We start from the raw sequence: 24408 nt of genomic DNA, 5'->3' as shown, positions 1-24408 counted from the left end.
TTATCTCTTCTAATATATCTAGGTCTGGCCCTGGGCCTGATGAAATTATAATCAACTTCAGTTGAGATTAGTATATAGCTTACCAAACTTAGTAAAGTGTCATTACTGTAAACATACATAGTCCAGGTAGGTGCTAGTTATTTATTGTTCAATCAATTTATGAGATTCAATTCTTCTTCTTCCTCCTACCCTTATCCCACGTTATATGGGGTCGGTACAACACGTCTTCCTCTTCCATTCTCCTCTATCTTTCGTCATCTCAACACTCACATCTTTCTTCCTCATATCCTCTTTCACACAATCCATCCAGCGTTGTTTGGGTTTACCCCTCCCTCTCCATCCATCAACCTTCATCTCCAACATTCTTTTGCCTATATGACATTCATCCCTCCTCATTACATGGCCATACTACGCCAACCTGCCACTCCTCATCTTTTCCGTTATAGGCGCAACTTTCAAACTTCCCCTAATATACTCATTCCTGATCCGATCCATTCTGGTCACTCCACACATCCATCTCAACATTCTCATTTCCGCTACGTGCACTCTCCTTTCATCCTCCACCTTTGTCGCCCAGCATTCAGATCCATACAATACAATATTTATGAGATTCAATTCTCCTTGAAAAATAAAGTTGTAAGGAGACTCATACTTATTGTCCTTTCCGACAAAAGAAATAACTAGAGATGCACCACAATAGTGCTTCATGCAGAAATTAAATGCCAAACCACCAAATACCAGATATCTTGTCTCTTCTCTTTACTAAATACCAAATACAATTCAACATGAGGTTTGTGCATTTTAAGTTGGATTTCTTATTCATTTTGTTTGACAACTAAGCACAGCATTTGCCAAGATTTAGATTGAAATCAGATTCATAAAAAAAAGATACATATTTGAAATCAAATGTTAATATTAGGATATTTGTTATTCTCACCTTTCAAGAATACAGTTCACACACTAGTCAGTACTTAATTTTTTATTAGGTATTCCAGATATTTGGTATTTGGCCAAATATTGGTTAAAGTGGTGGCACCTCTAAATAACTGTTCTAATACATATATCTATTTCGTCATGTCTTCTATTCTGAAACAGGATATTAAATTGCACCTTTAACACTATATTATATGAGGTTTATTTGGGCATTAAACAAAGACATCTGTTCCATCTACAAGCATTTCATAATAATAAAACTGTGATTTGTAGGCTCTATAACTTCTTTATACATACAATACACCATACAGTCGTATAGATTACGTTAACGATTGCCGCATGTTTGGTTGCCATGACAACTAAATAACAGTATTTGTATACATCCCTCGTTGCACAACGTTAACCACTTTTTAATGCTTTGCCATACTGATTAATATCAGATTGCTCATGAACAACTCATTCAAGTAGTAGTTAGGTACTTTTACTAGTGCAATGAACCAATTAAATATGTAGTTTGGTTAGGACCCATACAGGCTTTACCATATCTGTAGAGTATTGAAAAGTAAGTGTTAAAAACCTGATATTTTCAATATTTACTTAGCTGCAGTTAAATTGAGATAGTTTATTTTCGATATATTATAAATGTGAAACATTCATTATTCTGAGTATTCCAAAATAACTGTTTTTCATTGTCATTATTTAGTTAGTCCTAATCATAATTCGTTCCGCGATAGTAGGCACTCTTTTTGTTGTCATCGTTTAGACTTGGGTCAGTTCAATATTTGAGATGAAACTATGCGTCCAATTTTTAGCGCAGCAAAGTAATGTAAGCAGCGAGCTTTGTCCGATTGAATTTTGAGCATATATTTGTCTTGTTGTAGAGTTTAAATAAAGCTTGGAGGTAAGATGGGGTCGACGCACCTGAACCTGCGCGAGGACGACGTGGTGCGGCTGTCGCTGGAGTTCCTGCACAACCGGGACCTGCACATCACGCAGCTGTCGTTGGAGCGCGAGACCGGCGTCATCAATGGCAACTTCGCCGACGACGTCCTCTTCCTGCGGCAACTCATCCTCGACGGCCAGTGGGACGACGTGCTCGAGTTCATCCAACCCCTCAGCGCTCTCAAAGCTTTCGAAGCGGACAAATTCAATTACGCCATCCTCAGACATAAATACATAGAACTACTTTGCATACGATCAGAAATAAAAGCCTACAATAATGTCGAAAACATTGTCGACGAGGTCGTCAAAGTGCTGAGCGATTTAGAAAAACTAGCGCCCTCTAAAGAAGAATACTCAAATTTATGTTTACTTTTAACTTTACCTAGCATTACAGATCACGCACAATTTAAGAAATGGAATCCGAGCAACGCTCGCGTCCAGTGCTTCCGTGAGGTTTATCCTCTAGTAGAACAATTTTTGCCGTGCGACAAGAAGTCTAGCGGCACCGTATCTAAATGTGCGAAGAACGATCGACTCATGCAACTGCTAATTAAGGGTATATTGTACGAGTCCTGCGTTAATTATTGCCAGGCCAAGGCTACAGGGTCTAAGGAGGCGCAGTCGAACGAAGTAAATTTTTCCAGGTTACTGGACGGTTCGGGATTCGACGAGTCTGATTTGAGTTTGCTTTCGTGGCTACAATCGATACCGGCGGAAACGTTCAGCGTGCCTTTCGAACAACGAATGCTGAATGTTGATGTGGAGAAATTGGAGCGTCCGTCGCTGCATACGTCGTGGACGGAGCACATGTTAGTGACGCCGATTAAGCCCCGAACGTTCCCGCATTTGGCGATGCCGTTTAGGAGGCCACGTTCGGCCGCCGACGCCATGACGCGCTCGCTGCGCCCGCTGCCCGACGGGGCGCCGCGCCACCCGGCCGTTATGGCCCTGTCCGCTATCGACTACGGCCCGTCTTCGTCGTGTTTCGCTGGCTTTCATCTGACAGGAATAAAAGGCAGCAAACTGATGAACACCTCCGTCGATCGATTGTTTGACAATAATAATGGCGGTAGCATTTTCGACAACTTGGATGATACTTTGAAACCGATAGAGGAGAAATTGAAGCCGATCGGAGAAGGAAAAACGAATGAAGGAAATAGCGTGGGTGCTTCAAACGCGACGACGCCTGAACACAGAGGGCAGGACTACTCGGCCTCGACGTCTATATCGACCACCGCAGCGTCGACCGAACGCTCGTCTCTGGCGGAGCGAACACCGCAACAGCCCGAGTCGGCGCTGTTGCCCGCGATGGAGGGAGACTTTAGACGAGAACTGCTCAAAGAGTATCAGATTCAGAAGCAGCGGGAATGCGACGATTATCTCCGAAATCTTTGCTCAACAGACGCGAGACAAAAAGGGTAAGTTGCCTCGACATTTTCTATTGGATAATAGAATTAATAGACAAATTTACTTTTTCTCTGTAGTTTTCCTAGTTATTTTTTGTACCTAAGATTAAAAACTTCAAGCAACCTAGACTCATTTCTATCTATCATCTCTCGCATGCTCGTTAAGTTAGTAAAAAGCCTACATATTTTAATAAATTTAATATACAGAACATGGATATTAACATAAAGTTATTAAATTTCTTACATACTCCCACCGAAAGTGAGACTTTCGACAGTTATTTTCCTCCTATAATGGTGTCATGGAGATACTGAGTAATTCCAAAGATTAATTCAAAAATCTTATTTTAGAAACATGTCGATTAGAACTGATGGCGTCAGGTGAAGTGATATTCATTCACTATTAGCAATAAATTAATTATAATTTATCACTTTCCAGCATGGAACAAGGTGATTCTCCAGGGCAGCCTCCCGGGGCGAAGTGCCCACCGGGCGGCCCCGGCAAGCCGGACCAGCAACACATGAGGTAACTACTGACTCATGAGTTGAGTACCTATTCTATAGAAGCATGCGACTGTGCGTCATATGAGTGATAATTTTAGAAAAGTCGTATATCGCACGCGAATGTTCATTTCGTTCTTCTTTTGTTTATACATTAACTAGCTTTTACCCGCGGCTTCGCCCGCGTAATAAAAGTATTCTTATTGAAACGTTTACAAAAAATAAGATTTTCATTTGGATCCGTAGGTTTCTTTGTAGGTACATCTGTCCGCGATTATTCCGATTAAGGTAAAGCGGGGCAATTCTCGACTGGGGGGCCATTGTAACTGATCTATTTGCTGTACGGTCAGCCAAGAACCTTACACTGCTTTTTGGCTGACTGTACCTTACACATATTACTATTGTTTTAAAAGAAATTCTTGCAATGATTGTAGAATTGTTACACAGCGACCACAGCGTAGGTAGTAGGTACGAATATGTATGTATTTTACCTATATAAATATTTATACTGGGGAAACTTCATACAACCCACATAGCCAGTATCTCGACGCTATGGTCGGTAGGGTAAAAAGTACTTCCTTGCATTATCGCTTACAATTTTTTCCATTTTGCTTATACTTATTGCAAACGTAAACATATAAAAGGCAAGCAAACAACGATCTTCTTACAGCACATTGAATATAATAGTTATCACGGATGCAGGATACTCGCCGATGCCTACGTACTAATCCCTTACCACTGAGCCACCTGCATTTTACACTGCCTAGATATCGATTGCCGACCGATTATTCCGACCCCAATCCCTATTCTTATCCCCGTCCCTATCTCTATCCCCGTCCCCGTCCCCTATTCCTATTTCTATCCCTATCCCTATCCCCGTCCCCTATTCCTATCCCTATTTCTATCCCTATCCCTATCTATACCTATCCCTATCCCTATCCCCGTCCCCGTCCCCTATTTCTATCCCTATCCCTATCCCCGTCCCTCCCCTATCCCTATCCCCGTCTCTGTCCCCTATTCCTATCCCTATTTCTATCCCTATCCCTATCCCCGTCCCTCCCCTATCCCTATCCCCGTCCCCTATTCCTATTTCTATCCCTATCCCTATCCCTAACCGTAACCCTATCCCGTTCCTGTCCCTGTCCCTATCCCTGTCCCTGTCCTTGCCCCTGTCAAATTATCATGCTAGGAGGTGAACTTTGAAAAATCCTTTCTTAGTGCTCCTCTTATGGCTATTTTGGATATTTTAACCCTATTGCACTACAACAGGGGAGAAAATTTTTTTTCCACCTCATTAGATTTTAAAATCGTTGTATTTATCGTGATCAGCGACTCGATAAACCATAAAAACGATACCCATATTGTGTTTTTGACTTTACCCCCTTTGCACCCCTTTAGGGGTCAAATTTTCAAAAAACCTGAAACATGTATTTAGTCATATGTCTTTAGGAATCCTCCTGTGAAGTTTCGTATAAAATAGTCAAACTAATCTTGTTTCCCCATACAAACTTTGAACCCCCAAACCCCCATTTGAGCCCCTTAGGAGGCGAATTTTGAAAAATCCTTTCTTAGTGCTCCTCTACACTATATAAGGAACCTATGTGCCAAATTTGACATCTCTTAGGGCCAGCGGTTTCGGCTGTGCGTTGATATGTCAGTCAGTCAGTTAATATCTTCTTTTATATATATTTTTGATATTTAAACCCCATTGCACCACAACAGGGGAGAAGGTATTTCACTTCCGCCTCGTTAGATTTTAAAAACGTTGTATTTATCGTGATCAGCGACCCGATAAACCATAAAAACGATACCCATATTGATTTTTTGACTTTATCACCTCCTTTTCACCCTTTTAGGGGTTAAATTTTCAAAAAACCTGAAACACGTATTCAGTCATATGTCTTAAGGAATCTTCCTGTGAAGTTTCGAATAAAATAGTCAAACTAATCTTGTTTCCCCATACAAACTTTGAACCCCCATTTGACCCCCTTAGGAGGTGAATTTTGGAAAATCCTTTCTTAGTGCTCCTCTACACTACATAAGGAACCTACGTGCCAAATTTGAAATCTCTAGGATCAGCGGTTTCGGCTGTGCGTTGATATGTCAGTCAGTCAGTCAGTCAGCTTCTTCTTTTATATATTTAGAAGATTATGTATTACGTATCTTAAAAGGTCAATGGCAGGTTGGCAGGTAGATATTGTAGATACCCATGTATACAATGGAGTATGCACATGCATACAACATTGAAAAAGATAGCGACATACGTGAATCCAGGCAGGCAAGCATAGTCGCGCGATAATAGTTATTTGTTATACAAGGGGGCAAAGTTGTATTTTAACGCCGAGTGTGGAATTGAAAAACGAGCAAGTGAAAGGATTCTATAGTTGAACCACGAGCGAAGCGAGTGGTTCGAGAATAGAATCCTGAACTTGCGAGTTTTTTAACACACGAGAAGTAAAATACATTTGCACCCGAGTGTAACACAAAACTTTTCCCCTCACTATGGCGAGGAAACTACAACGCAAAAAATGCGTTTATCACTGCTTCCAGTAGTTCCACAGGTGGTAAATCATCTTTATTACTAGATTCACCTACTTTTATCAATTTTAAAGCAGTTAATTTGACTTTATTCAAGGTCAAATTACTTTACCCACTAGTGGATAAAATGCGTTTTTACCCGCTGGTATTAAAGGACAAAACACGTGTTTCCGAGCTAGCGAGGGGAAAATTATATAACATCAGGCTGTCCCTTTCGCACTATTTGTAAGTGCGATAGGGACAGCCTGATGTTTTATAGTTTACCGCGCGACCATGCTATCGGTGCTGCATTCGAAATGTTATTTGTTTGTTTACAAGTTTCTGCTATGCGAAAGAAGTGTAATCCGTTCTACTGCAATGTCAGAAATTCAGTAATGTGATAGGCTCGCCATAAATATCTACATTCGTCAGAGCTACTCTTTAAGTATGGAAGAAATCACTCTTATTTCAAGGTACGACTCGAAAAAGTGTTTCCAAACTAGCCTTTGAAATTTAGTTACCTACATATTGGGCAACAAAACATTGATTAGTTCTGTGAATATTAAGGCAGCAATGTCAGCATTTATTATAATGGTGAAAAGTTCCACCACAAGACTAAGGCTTTTTGGATGTACGTCAGCAACATTGTATAGTGCACGGAACAACGGTGATGCGTAAATTGTGGTTACCGAAAGCTGTGTTCTTTGATGTTTGACATATTTGTTCGATAATAAAGGCCCCAGGTGCCTCGCCTAGATGTTGTCCACTCTTGAACTACGTGGCTTCGTACTCCGGTCATTGAATTTGAATGTTTTAATACAATTCGTACGTTGAATCTTCCGGCAATTATACAGAAAACAACTAAGAGAGCGATAAGTAGGTGTCGGTAAGAATGCGCTGAAGCATCACGTTACTCTTACGTTACAGTTGCATCTCACAATGTCTTCCAGCGAAATTATATCTTATTACTACCGCATTAGGATCCCCGTCGAGGGTAACAAAAAGAGCACGTGATGGTTTCTCGGTACAACGAGCACACTATTTGTTCTGAATATTTAGGAGTCAATTGCTTTAGAACCAATTTCTCCTAACCGCCTATGCAAACAAGCGTAGCGTTTTCCGCATTTTGTGTTGTTAGTAATGGTTAGACTTGGGTCTTAGCTCTTAGCCAATTTTTTGCTTCAAATTGGAATTCTATTCTTAAAGAATGAGCAACATAAGCGTTGAATTGAAATGCGCGCTTAACCAATGACAATCAGTTTAAATATACTGATGCTTGGGTGACTCGATTGATTGCCCATAACGTTACTGCAAGTTGCATTAAAATGGTTCGCATTGTTGCTAACTCGGGGTTTGAAAGTTCCTAAACGCTAGGCTGAATTGAATGGTATAAAACTATTTACCAAAGTGCAATTTAGCTGTTCTGTTTTAGAATCCGTATCATAGAGGTTGAGTTCGTTCGACCGAGAAAAGAACTAATGTTTTGCTTTAGCATCGCGCGCTTGCTTTTGTTTAAGTATTTATGACTTCACTAGATGATATAAGTCAAAATTATTTTAACTAAAATAATAGGTATTGTGATTGATGAGAATGATGAGACATTCTATTGCGAATGGCTGATAATTTCTTTAAGTACTTATATGTCATTCAGATAATAAGGTACATATTAAATGAGATGCGGAAGTTTAAAACCGCTTTAGATTAAAAATCAGATGGGTAAGATTAGTCACCATTGGTAACAATATTAACGCATTGTAAATTATTTTGGATATAGAGGTAGATTAAGTATTTGAATACGATTTCACAATGCTATAGGCTACTTGACCCTTTTTAAAAGTCTATTTTATATTATTTATTACTGTCCAATTAACCGAAAAAAAATACTACCATATTTTATTATGACTTGAAAACCACAAAAAAACATTTATAAAGTTTACTTTAAATTAATTAGTCAAAAACATCATTAGCATTTTTCTGACATTTAAGTTATGAGGCATAAAGTTCATCATGTCAGTGATTGACTCGGCATAAAGTTAAGTTAGGTTCTATGACGTCACTACACGTCTGACAGCGTTTTCGGTGGCCAAAGTTAAAATAAATATTACACACATTTTTAATCGAAAATACGTAGCCACCATACACTTTTAGTACCCAAAATCTATAAAAATTGGTTTCTTATGTCAAATACTACAGGAAACAATAATTTCTTGTGCCAAATTCGATAAGAGTCTAGTAGCCTATTCTCAAGAATATGTGTCTCTTTTTGCAGGAAAAATGACAATGACGAGTCGGATGTAAGAGAACAGTCAAACGTAAGTAATTTTGTTTTGCACAGCCTTAAAATGATTTCTTGTCGTAGCGAATGTATCATTTAAACAAACATGTTCTTTGAAATCACAGTAAAAGAAAGACTATAGTCGAAAGTATGAACAGGCAAGTATGGAATTCAATATATTATGAATAGCTTTTTTTAAATCTATATTTGGGCAAGGACGTATATATTGGGACTGACAGTCATACAAAAAAATGTTCCCCTGAAATGGCCCACAGTTCATGGTTAAAACTAGATGGCGCTGTTTCGCAGCCTAGAAGTGGCAAAAATCATATTATCACCAGTATTTTTGCGTGTTTTTTATTACTTTAAGAACAAATTTTCTTAATTTATTTAAATATCATGATATCACTTCACTACACATTTAGAAAAATAAATAAATTTGTAGGCCTCATCAGTGCAGTTATGAGTATTTAATAGGTGGCGCTAACAAATGAAGGTACAATTCTTAGCATGAAGATTGTCAATCCTTTGTAAATCATCCTTGATTTGGGAACTTCCGGCAAATAACATGAAACTTGGAATATTCAGCACTTACGTAAATGTCGCTTAGTGAGAGTGAGAGAATAAAACGAAACGAAATATACTTAGAATGAGCGCCACTATCTGACGCGGTCGTGTGCTGCGGATTTTGCTCACAATTTCACCTGAGCTGTGCGAAGTTGCGGACATTCTTAGGACCCATTTAGACGGCGCGAGAACTCGCATACGAGTGTTATTATTACATTGCGGTTTTTGATGGCTGTGCAAAATTGTATGTAATCTCAACAGCACGCAATGTAACTAAAATCGCATGCGAGTTCGCACGTCGTCTAAGGCCTGATTTAGACGGCGTGCGAACTCGCATGTGATTTCAGTTACATTGCGGGATTTGCGGGCTGTTACTCGTAAAGTTACATACAATTTGGCACAGCCATCAAATACCGCAATGTAATGAAACTCGTATGCGAGTCCTCGTACCGTCTAAATGGGCACTAAATCAGGCCTTAGGGCCCATTTAGAAGGCGCGAGAACTCGCATACGAGTTTTATTACATGATGGCTGTGCAAAATTGTATGTAATTAAATAAGCAGGTAGTCCGGCTCCTTAAGCTACAGTCCCACGCAGTAGAAAACACGAAACTTGGCATGTATACCTTATGTGTCTTATATGCTTATAAGATAAAATAGAAATAAACACACAAAATGGTATTTCTCCTCCCACCCCGTAGTGTTGGTTTCATTTGTTTAGTTACAGCAGCAATAGTAAACAACAGGTCACTTAGAACAGCAAAAAATGGGATAACAAAAGGAAAATCGTGGATAACTAATTTAAAAGATGAACACGGCAAGAAATGCGGCGATAGAAACCAGATAATGAATATATGCACCAAGTTTTACTCTTCCTTATACTCAGACCCACTTAACGCACACAACACCCTGGAACTCTTCTGCGGCGAAACTATCTCTCCCATAACAACTGAGGAAGTGGCCAAAGCCTTGTCTACAATGAAATTCGACAAAAGCCCTGGAGTTGACGGTATCACCACAGAAGCACTGATTTTCGGGAAAACAAGTCTATTACTTCCTCTTTCAAAATTGTTTAACACCATAGTAAATACAGGACAAATACCTCAAAAACTGCTTCATTCAAATATTATACTTTTGCACAAGAAAGGGGATAAAGCCGACATAGGAAACTATCGGCCAATCAGTCTTGTATCCCACATATATAAAATATTTATTAAAATTATAGAGCGTCGCATTGCCGGGCAACTCGATCAACACCAACCGCCCAATCAAGCTGGCTTTCGTCCAGGGTTCTCCACCACCGATCACCTCCACACAATCAACCAGGTCATAGAAAAGTCTACGGAATTCAAACTCCCCTTATACCTTGCATTCGTAGACTACACCAAAGCATTTGATAGCATCACACATTCCGCCATAGTAACCGCACTTCAAAACCAAAATATCCACCCCAGATACATTAGCTTAATTCAAAACATATACAGGAATAGTACAGCAGACATAAAACTTCAGTACTCCGGCCCGTCGTTTCCTATACAGCGAGGTGTCAAACAGGGTGATCCGCTATCTCCAAAATTATTCACCAGCACCCTTGAAGAAGTTTTTAAAAGCCTGGCGGTTTCCTGGGAGAATAGAGGAATAGTCGTCGGAGACAAGAGGTTATCAAACCTTCGCTTCGCCGACGACATTGTCCTCTTTGCCTCCTCGGAATCCGAATAATATCAACGCAATTTTTCCAAGCTATACAAACTCTAACGTTAATATTGATCGTTCATAACGATAAGTTATCATCCCAACATTACGACTCATAGGCAATCTAGACTTCGTAATGTCAGGATTTTTTTATGTCATCCGTTCGTAATTACAATTATTGATGAAAATCGTTTTAGAAATATTATTCAGTGGTTCTTTGATTGATTTCAATACTTTGTGAGATTATTTAAGTGTAGGTATAATAAAATTTTAAGTGATGGTTAATGTGTACCTCGTGTGTTCATAAGTCTTGAGACGAGAAAAAAACTGACACTATAAAAAACTGAAACAATTTATTGTAATATGTCAAACATAGGACCATCGATATACAATAAATAATTAATAAATAAATAAAATTTACTCGAAATGACCGCCTCGTTTTTAGGGTTCCGTAGTCAACTAGGAACCCTTATAGTTTCGCCATGTCTGTCTGTCCGTCCGTCCGTCCGTCCGTCCGCGGATAATCTCAGTAACCGTTAGCACTAGAAAGCTGAAATTTGGTACCTATATGTATATCGATCACGCCAACAAAGTGCAAAAATAAAAAATGGAAAAAAATGTTTTATTAGGGTACCCCCCATACATGTAAAGTTGGGGCTGATATTTTTTTTCATTTCAACCCCAACGTGTGATATATTGTTGGATAGGTATTTAAAAATGAATAACGGTTTACTAAGATCATTTTTTGATAATATTTATATTTTCGGAAATAATCGCTCCTTAAAGAAAAAAAAGTGCGTCCCCCCCCTCTAACTTTTGAACCATAAGTTTAAAAAATATGAAAAAAATCACAAAAGTAGAACTTTATAAATACTTTCTAGGAAAATTGTTTTGAACTTGATATTGGGTTGGTAAGAAAGTAATGAGCGAATCATAACAAATATTGTAATTTTTATTTAATTTATTATTTTAATCATTTATCAAAAGTACAACGGCCTTCGTTATCTACTACTTGTCTCCATCGTTCTGGTAAAGAATGAATAGCATCGGCGAAGAAGTTCTTAGGTTTAGATTCAAAAAACTCAGCTATGTACTGTCGTAGATGGGCTTGATCATCGAACTTTTTTTCATTCAAGGCATTGCTTAGCGATCTGAACAATGCGTAATCCGTAGGTGCCAAGTCTGGAGAGTACGGTGGATGAGGTATCACTTTCCAACCTAGCTCCAATAGCTTTAGCAATGTGTTGGCGAGCATTGTCGTGTAAGAAAAAAACTTTAGCATGCAGTGGACGATTCTGACAGATTTTTTGGTTTAAATTTTCAAGCTGATTACAGTATACTGATGGGGTAACAGTCATTCCACTTGGTAGGAGTTCCCAGCGAATAATACCATGAATATCCCACCAAACGGACAGCATAACTTTTTTCGGGTGAGGCTCTGTTTTTGGTGCCTCCATTCCTTTTTCGTTTGGAGCTAGCCACTGACGTTTGCGTGTGTGATTTATATATAAGACCCATTTTTCATCTCCAGTGATAAGATGGTCCAACCAGTTGAATGTGCGGCGAAAAGACAGAAGTTGTATGCAGATATCGGCACGGCGGTTTAGTTGATCTCTATCAAGTTCGTGCGGTATCCAAACACTGTATTTGTAGTTTTTTCCCAACTCGTGTAAATGTGTTTCTATGGTGACATGAGAGCAGCCTAACTCGGTAGCAAGAGTACGACTCGTTAGCCTCGAATCTCCTTCAATTAAGGTTTTTAATTTGGCTACATCAATCTTCACCGGTCGACCAGACTTAGGTTGATCTGATAATGAAAAGTCGCCACTACGAAACCGCTGGAACCATCGTTCCGCCGTGGCCTCAGACACAACTTCAGGAGCAACACGCTGACATATATTACGCACTGCTTCGGCGGCTGAATGGCCAGACTGAAATTCATATAGTAAGCAATGCCTTACATGCACTTTTAATTCGTCCATTTTCTTCCTTATATTAGCTCGGCGACAGCTAGTGAATGACTGACGAGAAACTGTGCGACTCGCCCTTTATATACTTTCGACCATAGAAGATTCTAGAACTCTCTCAAAAATTTTATGTGGAATTCAATCGATCGCTCATTACTTTCTTACCAACCCAATAGGTTCAGTAGTTTTTGAGAAAAATACGGAAAACTACGGAACCCTACACTGAGCGTGGCCCGACACGCTCTTGGCCGGTTTTTTTATACAGGCCTTTAAGCGGGCTGGCCACTCGTCAATAGCGGCACGCACCTTTTCTATGGGGATTCGTTTCGGGTCGCTCACTAGCGTGCGTATTAGGGACAGAAGGTTCGGATGTGTTTTTCGGCATGCTCTTAGCTCCAACTCTGTCCACAAAGCATAACCCAACGGGTTTAAATGAAGGCCATTCGTCAGTCCTAATAAAGCTGGGTAAATTTGTCTTTTAGCCACTTCTGCAGGCCTAGCACATGATGGCCGCGGGAGTATGTCGCCGCGAGATAGACTACCTGTCCTTATGTCATTAATACAATTAGACAAAGACGTGTCATCTATCTCGCGGCGACATACTCCCGCGGCCATCATGTGCTAGGCCTACTGGGTAGATTTCGCTTTATGAGACGGGGCAGAATCTTGTTGGAAAATCCAGTCTTTTCCAGTAGATGGTAGATAAGGGCTTTACAACTTTCTCTAATATGTCATTCTGATAATTTTGTGCCTTGACTTTGACCCCCTGTTGACAGAAATGTAGCGGAGTAACACCTTCATACGAAACGCCCCACCATACCATGACGCTAGCAGGGTGATGGGTACGTTGGACGTTTCGCACGTTAGCCGTGATGTCCTTCGAGCTTTTTGCATAGATTTTGTTATTTTGTCTGTTAAATTTTTCTTCAACTGTAAATATTTTTCATCAGTGAATCAATTTTTTTTTAGGATCGTGTGTCCTTAGCAGCATCCGACATCGAACACGCTGCATTTTTCGAAGGCGATCATTTAAATAATTAACTTTTCTCCGACTGTAGGCCTTTACTTTAAGATCATATTTATGAATTCTGTTTACCGATATACGTGAAATATTAGTTTGAAGAGCTATTTTCTTCTGTGTGCGGCACGGATTACGACGGAGTCGTTCCCTGATCAATTTAATATTTGCTGGAGTCCTTACCGATCGCGGACGGCTGGTTCTTGGTCGATCAGCAATTGATTGGGTGTCCCTGTACCTGTTCAAGGTATAATATACAAAATTGCGACTAGCTCCAATACTTTTAATCTGATTGAAAATCTCCATAGGTTTTGCACCGGCTTCATACAACGAAATCACCGTTGACCGTAACTGTTTCTTTCCCGCCATCTCGATAAAGAATGACAAATAATTGAATAAAATATCCTTTTTAAAATTAAAAGGTTCCAAATTCAAAATTTGAAACACTGGATGCAAGCTGCGGGCATGTTCTTATTACAAATTCAACTTTTTAAATTCGTCTCAAAACTTATGAACACACGAGGTAATTCCAGAGAAAATTGAGATAATGTTTTCCAGCAGTGTTTGTTTACATCATTGGACAAGCAAGGCTGAACTGAGTGTATTTAGATTTTTTTTATACATACATTTTATTAAATTTTATTGTTAATGATAACAAGTTTCAATAATTACATGGAAAACAGAATTCCTCTCTAACGTAAAGCACACCATCCTTCTTGCATTAATTCCCGTGCAAAGAAAATCGAAGTCATCGTCGTGTTCATACGTAATGCAATATTCATAATTTTTTTTGTTTTGTAACCATATTTCTGTTTGTTGTCTCACACATTTGCTCAATTTTTCCTACTTTTTTTTTTTTTTTTAGTATGAATAGGTAGACGTTTGACCACGATCACACCTGATGGTAAGTGATGATGCGGTGTACTTTTTTGTTAAAAATAAAATGTAGAAATTGATGGACACATTTTTTCTGATTTTAGGAATCAGTATTATTTTTTCTCAGTTGCACTTGTAATATTGTTGACACAATGTTTTTTTTAACTAAAATAAATAAAAAGGTCATATTAAGGAAATAGTTTATTACATATTAGGTTTTATTTCATACCTACACGAATAACTAGACATGTATTTGGGTGAATCAACTTTTTCTTGCCTGTTATTGCCATGGTGACGGTCTTCCGAGTCACGCTGGTTTTATGCAAAATTATGCAACTGGAATTATGCAAGCATGCATGTAGTCCATGTTTGTAGGTGGCAAATTAAGGAAAGGGCTTGTTAACACCAGAAAAATGCAAGTTTGCATAGTTTAAGTAGCATAATTTTGCATAAAACCAGCGTGACTCAGGGGACCGTAACCATGGCAATAACAGGCAAAAAAAAGTTGATTCACCCATTTAATAATGTTATTTACAAAACACGTTTTAGTACAGTATTATACAAGTTAGTATTGTACACAATTTACAAATTAATTTGAAACACACACATTTACATTTCTACTTTTTGCCTCATATATTTTGATTCGTAATTAATAATTACAATTCGCTCAACGTTTTTAGGGGTCATACTGGATCGCCGGTTTGTAAAAATCCATTTTAATATTCTTCTTCTTCTTCGTGTAAAGGGATCATTTTAATATTGAAAAGGATCTTTCAACTTCTACAGATGTGATAGCCCCATACTTAAAATAAGGCCATAAATCTTTTTTTCTCATTGCTTCCATCAAGACGAACTTCCTTATTGTCGTTTAAGTCAGCCATTATTTGCATGTTTGGTAATTCCTTGTTTTTGTGTAGGAACGTTTTATGCTTTTTATAAATTAATTTTCCTTTTTCATGCCGACTAACCCTTGACAATTTGCCTGTTACAGTTTTAACTACTTGTAGCGACTCACTCAATGTCAGCGTAGAACTCTCCATTTGCTTCGTAGCTTTTACTAAAATTGAGCAGCTTTCAGTTATGAATTTCAAATGATTTTTCAGATGAGGTTTTGCAATTGCTAATTTAGCCCGTCTAACTTTTGCGGTATTCTGGTCATCGAGATAAGAACATTTTTGATTTCATCGAAGTACGTCGTGTAGTAAATACAGGCCTCCATCCACGTATTCCATCTTGTTATAACCGGACGAGGAGGTTATGGCATATTAGAATATAACTGTTTTACATCCTCATACAAACCTCGAACTGTATCAGCAACACGGTTGAAGTCATGGGCCAAACATGTCACGTGTATCATATTTGGAAATGAATTCCGTAGAGTTTTTCCTGCTTTTACCATATAGGGAGCCCCGTCAGTCAAACAAAACTAACACCACCTTTTCATTGTAATTGCCATTTCCAAAAAGATTTTTCAAAGATTCGATTCATTCGATTACTAAACTGTTAACAGTGGCATGATTAGTCCTGTCAAGGACTTTGGAAGCTATTATGTGTGGTTTACTTGAGTTATTCTTTCTGAGTGCTCCAACGATGACGTTGGCCACATTTTGGTCCAGTTGATCTTTCGTCTCGTCAACACTTACGTAAATATACGAATCCGCGATATCATCCCTGATAGAATCGAAAACCTTATTAAACATTTTAGGTAAATACTGTACTCCGATGGAACTCTTGTTGTTTTTGCATACTTGCCATCAATGCACTTTTGAAGGAAGTTACAGAAATTCTCATTTTCTAATTGAATCCATGGTATGTTTGACGCTACCATAAAATTCGTTAGGTCCAGGTTAAACTCCTTTTGTGTTAAGTTTCCTTCTTCTGTTTCAGTATGTTAAGTTGTTTGCATATGTGCTGTGACATTGCTGACTTTTGATGTTATATACTGTTCACAATAGGAACAATAAACGTTTTCGTCGTCTACGATTAAAAATGGATATCTCTAGCAAAAAAGATGACATTGTGCCTACTTATTTACATTTATCCAACAATACCTAATAGTACATTGTGCAACAAGGGGAGAAAGTTGAATATTACTAACGAGAGTAAGTTAAATCGCGACGGCTTGCCGGAGCGATTTAAAGACTCGAGTTAGTAATATTCATACTCCCCGAGTTACACACAATGTTTTTCATCACATTTGAGAGAAAAATACAGAGGAAACAGTCATAAGACAAAACCTTCAACCGGCGGCGTTGCGACTTGCGACCAGTAGTGTATCTTGATCTACATCAGATTATTCATATTAAATCCATTGTTTTTGGTAACAAACACTTTTTGAACGAAAACGAACACGAAAATACTGCATATAAATTAAATGCAACGTTCATAAAAGCATATAAATCATAATAATTGAACTAAAATTGTACTTATTTTTATGTTGTACTCTCCGTTGCTAGGCAACGGTGGACGCCTCGCGTACGCCCTCGGTCAAGCGCGAGTAGAGAGTAATTGTCAGATTGTAAATTATAACAATTTATCTGAGTCAAATTTTACGAAATAAATGCAAAACACACTGAAATAATTGTAAAACATAAATAAAATGCATTTTTCATACCGTATAATATATTTTATAGCTTAATAGTCAAATTTTTGTTGTGCAATAAAATCCTTGGCAGATTGAAACATCCTTTGCCTGAATTATTGTACGGATTGTATTAATTTTTAAAACTAAATGCATTATTCCCTTGGGAATAAAATAGTACATTATGCTTCAGTACACGTAGACGTAATGATACCTTTAAACAACAAATGTGATGAAAAAATAATTATACAACACAAAAATATGGGTTATTTTAAGCTGACAGCTATATAAGTCAATTTGACATGGTACTGATTATCTCAAGTATCGATAGCGGTTATCAGCAGAGGTTGGTTAAATGGTTAATTATGACGAATATGATCGGAATCATACTCTATGCAGCGTGACGTCATTTTTGCGTCAACAGCAATGCAGGTATTATTTGTTTAAATTAAATAATATAAATTTTAGGAAATGGCCAAAATGAAAGGGGGGACAACTGTAAATGTCAAGTTACTAGGTCAAGTGGGGTATCGTTAGAAAGAGCTTCACTTAACACTAAAAACCTGAAAACAGTTTGTTCAGAATCGAGAGTAGAATCGATTGAGCTATATCTTGATGGGGGTAATATTTTTATTTAAATTAGTATTATTAGTTATTTTTTACGTGCCTATTCTATTGTACTCGTAATACAACATTGTGTATATCGCATTGCTAGAGGTTGTTTACCTTTTTCAGTATTTAGGGGTATTAATACTGGCTGGTTACTTGGACGATTATTTTTTCCGCTACTAGTTTGACGTTGTTTGTCAGTTTAATCTTAATGTTTATCATAAGTCATAACAAATTGAACTCGTACCTAATTACAACCTTGTCTTTTTGAATATTGGGTTTAAATTTGCTTACTGCGATTACCTGTCCAATTTGAAGTTTACTGTGACAAAGCTTTAAAGTGTTTTACAGTGACATCTTAGCTGTCTATTGGTAAACCTTATGTCGTTGCAGTAACGTACACAAATAAATAGTCTTATGGTTTATTATGGTTGTTAGCAATTATTTTATTGAGTGTAGAGCTAAAAGTCAAGTAGAGCTGTACAGAAAATTAAAAATTCAATTTAAAAAAAAGTAACGATCAGATTAAAAGATGAATACTCTAGATGAGTTTAAAAAAATAAAAACCAGTTGGGGTGTCTTGAGGTTTTGAGTGATACCGGAAACACGTTGTATATCAAAACTATTTTTTATATTTTTTTGTTGTGGAGAAAAAAAGAATGATTGAAATATTACAGGAAAAATAAAACCACATTTAAACGTTAGTTTCATAATAGATTGTGAGTGGGCTGCTTTTTAATCTGGGGGCACGGCAGTGCCCCCGCCAAGTCGAGCAAAAAGAGGCACGGCCGTACCATCCTTTTCTCGAAGCATTTCAGACCATTTTCAACCCCCTGTTACTCCGTTCTGGATAAAACTAGAAGCCTCAATTTTCAGCACCCAAGTAGTCATTGTATAAACACGGTATATTCCAAATTTTGTTAAATTTGAACCAATAGTTTAGGAATAATTACTAGCCAAAGTTTCTTAGTTTTGTCACTCACTGGCTGACTGACACACGACCATCAATGATAATAAGACACTTCTAGTACACTTGGAAGCTTCAAATTTAGAATACAGTTAGTTTTTAGTGTATAAATCACACAAAAATTAAAAAATGTTGCAATTTCATTCCAGGTTTTTAGATACATCAACTGCATAAATAACTTTGTAATCTCATATCAATATATGGGATTACCAAGTTATATTTGCAGTTGATTTGCAGTGAATACCTAAATCAGTGTACCTGTCTATGTAAAATAATAAATTTATACAGATGCCCGGTGTGGTGATGGGTTAAAAATCTCACAACCCCATTTCCTCACATGGAAGTCGTAGAAGTCAACTATGGGATATGGATTCCATTGTGGTGTGTGCGAATAGGCTGACAAACCTTTAATAATTTGCCAACGGTGGCACTGAAAAGTGTAGTTTCGTGTGCTCTGCCTACCCTGTTTGGGAATAAATATCCGTGTAAACGAAATTTTCAAACAATCAGTTTTCCTACATCACCAACCGCATAACTAACTTTGTAATCCCATATCAATATAAAGGATTGCAAGGTTACATGTGCAGTAATTACGTGTGTTGTAAAATAGAGGTACAATTAAATAATACGTACCTAAATATTATGTTCAAATGTGAAAAAAAACTTGTATGTTTCGTTAAGTCGTTAATAGTAGGTGCAGTCGAGATCATAAATATGTGTACATTTTTTCAACTAATTTGCAATGGGTTAAGGTGAAAGAATGTGTAGCTGATTAAGCGTAGAGCAAGTAGAGCGACCGCTCTAGGCGCCAAATGGTAAGGGGGCCGCCAAAATAGTACAGCTACATATGAAAAAAAAAAATCAAATTAAAAGTATTAAGTACTTAGATTGCGTGGGCGCGCACATAGTCCAAAATAGCGAGAGGTGGCAGGAATTACCTAATTCAGATATTGAAGTGATTGTGGAACGATGTAACAAAATGTCGCACTGGACAACATTCATAAGGCGCTTGCTGCTGCTAAGGTGCCATGAAATCCAAATAGTTAAAATACAGTCCGAAGTGGAGTTCTCCATAAAGCTAAAACCGCCAAAGGCGCAAAACGTCTCAGAGAGTCAAAGGAGCGTAAGCGTGGTGATGAGCACTAGGGAACCGAAGGGACCTGCTGAAAAGAAACACCGAAATGGGCATGCTGACAGAGTTACTGGACCTACTTATAAGTATATTTGGCCTATGAAAGACAAGGGCTTTTATATAATCTCCCCCTTCCTCTCCACTAGCGGGTTGAGTCTTGATAAATTGAGTCAATAATAGGAAAAAAATTCGCGCTCGCTTCGCTCGCGTTTACTGATTCCGCCAAATGTCTTTTATTTGTTGGACATAAAGAAATAAGTGCAAATAAATGGTGAACAGAATGCATTTTTTACTTACATACTTAGTCAAAATTTCGCGTTTACTACGCTCACGTTCTTATTTAAAGTCGGGTTTCTGACTCTGTTATGTCGTAGGTACATGAACACGATATCCCCTATCAGCCCCAGAGCCATATACCTATTGGGGCGTGTATGAGGAGGTTCAAATGTACAATGTATATTAAGCTTATAAATAGGAAAGAAGGAAAAAAGTTGGACTATCTACAGAGAGTCTACAAAAAGAAATGAGATCCCATCAAAAACAAAACTTGTAAAAACACCAAGTCTTCGCAACTCAGTTCTTCTGGCGTAAAAAGAGTTGAGATCCCTGTAATACCAAGTCGGTTAATTTATTCAGTCCCTACTTAAAGGACCATCTGCCACAAGTTATTACGTAGTTTACCTATAGCTAACCTAATAACATATTACTCATAGCTATCATATCAATATGAAAAATATTTCATGTATTAAAGAAAATGGACTGACTTGGCAATCGCATGAAATATGAGTACCTATACAATGTATCTCACAAGTTATCATATTACTTACACCGATGACAAAATTGTTTCATGCGATTGCCAAGTCAGTCCATTTTCTTTAATACATGAAATATTTTTCATATTGATATGATAGCTATGAGTAATATGTTATTAGGTTAGCTATAGGTAAACTACGTAATAACTTGTGGCAGAAGGTCCTTTAAGTAGGGACTGAATAAATTAACCGACTTGGTATTACAGGGATCTCAACTCTTTTTACGCCAGAAGAACTGAGTTGCGAAGACTTGGTGTTTTTACAAGTTTTGTTTTTGATGGGATTCCTTTTATTTTGATGCCTTCGCTGAATTGTTAAAAGTCCTCGTGTAATGGGTCCCAACCTCACTGTTGAGACAAAATGTTTTCAAAAATTACGTAACAGGCATCAAAGCGAAACAAACTTTTGTACACCCTAGAGTTTTTATTATGCTTGCAAACAAATTGCGATTATGAATATCCTTATAAATTAGGTGAAGGGAGGCAGAGATAGGTAGGTATCTGTATCTATGCAGGATTTTGATACCTGCATTTATGAATCGGAAAGTTAATTGCCGACTTAAACTTCTGAGGTAACTGTATCTTATGGTAACTTAAACAACTAGCTTTTGTAGCTCATATGTAAATCTCAAATTCCTTTTTTTATTGGTTTTGCAGTAATGTGATTAAATGATAAGTACCTAGAACAGAGTAAAACATAGGTAGTAAAGTTTTTACTGTGTGCAATCTATAGAAGCACATCACTATTCTATTGGCGTGTGTGATAAATTATTATTGGCCGTAAAGTGGATTCATGCGCTAGAAAATCCCTCTAACGTCTAACCATTTGCATAGGAGATATTGCCTAGCCATAAAAATAAAGCCTAGAAGTCCTAGAACTCAATCCAGGTTCAGACTCTAGACGTATTGATAATTAAAATTGGTTGGCATCTGTCAGTTGAAATGGTTAATTACGTATGTAAATTATTTAATTGAAAGGATTATGTGGACCCGGGCTTCCCAATCTTTTTTGTGCGAAAATAATTACTCTTGGTTCGCTTGTAGGTAAGTTTAAGTTATTAAAAATCTGAAAATTATACGAGTTGATTGGAAAACCTTTCCACTAATCACTGTGGGGTCACTAAGGAAAACGAAGTAAATTTGACATTAAGTTTGTATGCCCAGATGTAGTTCATATCATAATACTTTTCCATTGTATTTTCTTGACTACATTCGTATTCCTCTTGTTAATTCAGTCAACGTCAGTCACTACTTCTTACTGAGACTGAAATAGCACAACACGTTTGTATTCCGTAAAAAACCTACATCGCACTCAACTTTAGGTACAGTCGAGTTCATAAATATCTGTACATTTCTTCACCTTAACTCGTAGCAATAAGGTGAAAAAATGTACACATATTATTGAACTCGACTGTACAAACATCTGAAGCAGCATTCGCGGTACACGTTATAGTCATTGTCTTAGAGACGTGTTAATATTTTTTTGCTATGATGGCTTGTTAAGACGTTTGTCAACTCGACCGTACTTCTCCGGACACCGAAAGACCCACATGGGCATATCCAGAGAGTAATGTGCACAGCTAAGCACGTCCGCCAGTGTGGGATGTCGATCTTCATTTCGATAAGCTCTGGCCCCCATGGGGACACGGCCCCATCAGTACTTTAATACGAACAGATTTTTGAGAAGGAAATGCCTTGCATCTTACTGGCGAAATATATATATTTTTTTTAATACTACGTCGGTGGCAAACAAGCATACGGTCCGCCTGATGGAAAGCGGTCACCGTAACCTATGAACGCATGCAACGAAAACAGTGTCACATGCGCGTTGCCACCCCATTAGAAACTTGTACATTCCCTTTTGCTGTGTTAAGTACACAGCAAAAAGGAGTGTACAAGTTCCAAGGAGGGTTCGAGTTGCCGACGACTCTAAAGGACAATATATGGAACAAGTTAGTTCCGTAAGTCCTCCCGGCATCAGCACCGCACCCTCGTTGACTCTGGCAGCCTTACTCACCGGCAGAAACACAACACTATGAGTAGGGTCTAGTGCTATTTGGCTGCGGTCTTCTGTAAGGCGGAGGTACTTCCCCAGTTGGGCTCTGCTCTAGATATTTGTTTTCTTCGTGCTTATTTGTTATAATATGGAAACAATTCAGGGGCGTAGTTAGGATGGGAAAAATAAAAATGTGTCGGAAGCACTGATGCAACGGAAATAAAGACTTCGATACATTACTTGAGTTTCACATGGCGTATTCCTTAAACGATTGTTACTAGTTACCGTTAATGGCGTTAATATATGCGTTATGTGACCTATGTACCCGTATAGGTTGTTTACAATTATGTTTTCACCACTCCAACTGGTAAAGATAAATTTTGCTATTCGAAATCGGATAACACTATCGAGTGTAATAATAATCAGTTTTAGAGATAGTTCGCACGAGCATTTTTTTAGCGGCCGTTAAAAAAACGCTCGTGTGAACTATCTCTAAAACACCGTAGGTACTGTCATTTGCAATAAATAAACTACATTAACGCCTATGTATTCTTAAAATACTTAACTGTGATATTGATATAGCTTAACGCGTCGGTGCGTCCCGTTCCCACTTATTAAAAGTGGAAAAAGGACGCACTGACGCGATAGCTATAATATACCACCGTGCCACGCCCGCAGATCACTTTCTTGTGTCAATACGGGCTCCAGTATCGATAACTTTTGATTAAATCGTGACCTTTATTAAAACATGTACATAAAGTCAACAATATTTGCAAGCGATTAGATAAAGCTTATTTTACTCCCACGGCTCAACTGATCCTCATAAATTATAAGGGATAACCATATCACAGACTAGTTGAAATCAAAGAATGATCTTAGTATAAAACCTTTATGACGTCATAGAACAAAGTATCTAACGAATGTATTTTGATATTTTTTTATAGGGTGAGCTTTTCAAATGTGTTGAAGCGACCTTACCCTTAAATGCATGATTTTTTTATTTTAACGAGAAATTAATTTACTTATATTAGACGATGGTTTTCTGACTCTAGGAAGAATAATAAAATAGTATTTTATGCAACTGGTGGTTAAAAGAGGTCAAAAAAGGCGAGTGGCGTGGGTAACAATTTGAGGCGAAGCCGAAAATTGTTAATGAAGACGCCACGAGTATTTTTTGACTCAGTTAAACACCGTTGCATACAATACTTTTTCTACGACCAAGCACATACTTTGAAAGAAACTTATAAATTCAACTACTTTCAGTCATCTTAGTTATCTAGTGGACCACCTACCATTTCGAATATGCAGTTTGAGTGCAAACATGAAAATAAAACTGTCTATGGTATGGTTCTTTGAAGCCTGGCCACTAAGACGAATCGAGCCGAGTTGAATCGAGTTCTCATACATTTGAATGCGATTCGACTGGATTCGACGCGTCACCAATGATCGCAGCAGAAAACGAACGAGTCTCGACTCTGAGAATGCCAGGCTTTATCTGTCATTCTAAGGTTGGCAACAATGCACCTATTTCTTACAATATTTTAATTTTCGACGATGAAGTGATTGGTTTGTTAAGTTGGTAGCAAATTTACTGAACTGTAACAGCTATATCGTGCTACTGT

At 38.0% G+C, this 24408-nt stretch overlaps 1 protein-coding gene across 1 annotated transcript in view; it reads left to right on the top strand.

The window, feature by feature from the left end:
• The window catches only part of LOC125240601 (WD repeat-containing protein 47), a 135273-nt gene that overhangs the window by 1489 nt on the left and 109376 nt on the right, over positions 1 to 24408 (top strand). Inside the window, exons 2-4 of the mRNA XM_048148561.1 lie at positions 1815 to 3293; positions 3718 to 3804; positions 8566 to 8608. Of these exons, the coding sequence (XP_048004518.1) occupies positions 1840 to 3293; positions 3718 to 3804; positions 8566 to 8608 (1584 nt within the window). The 5' untranslated portion in view covers positions 1815 to 1839. The remainder of the gene's footprint in view (positions 1 to 1814; positions 3294 to 3717; positions 3805 to 8565; positions 8609 to 24408) is intronic.

The sequence above is a fragment of the Leguminivora glycinivorella genome, chromosome Z, assembly GCF_023078275.1.
Source record: "Leguminivora glycinivorella isolate SPB_JAAS2020 chromosome Z, LegGlyc_1.1, whole genome shotgun sequence".
Lineage (NCBI taxonomy): Eukaryota > Metazoa > Arthropoda > Insecta > Lepidoptera > Tortricidae > Leguminivora > Leguminivora glycinivorella.
This window is presented reverse-complemented; position numbering and strand designations above follow the sequence as displayed.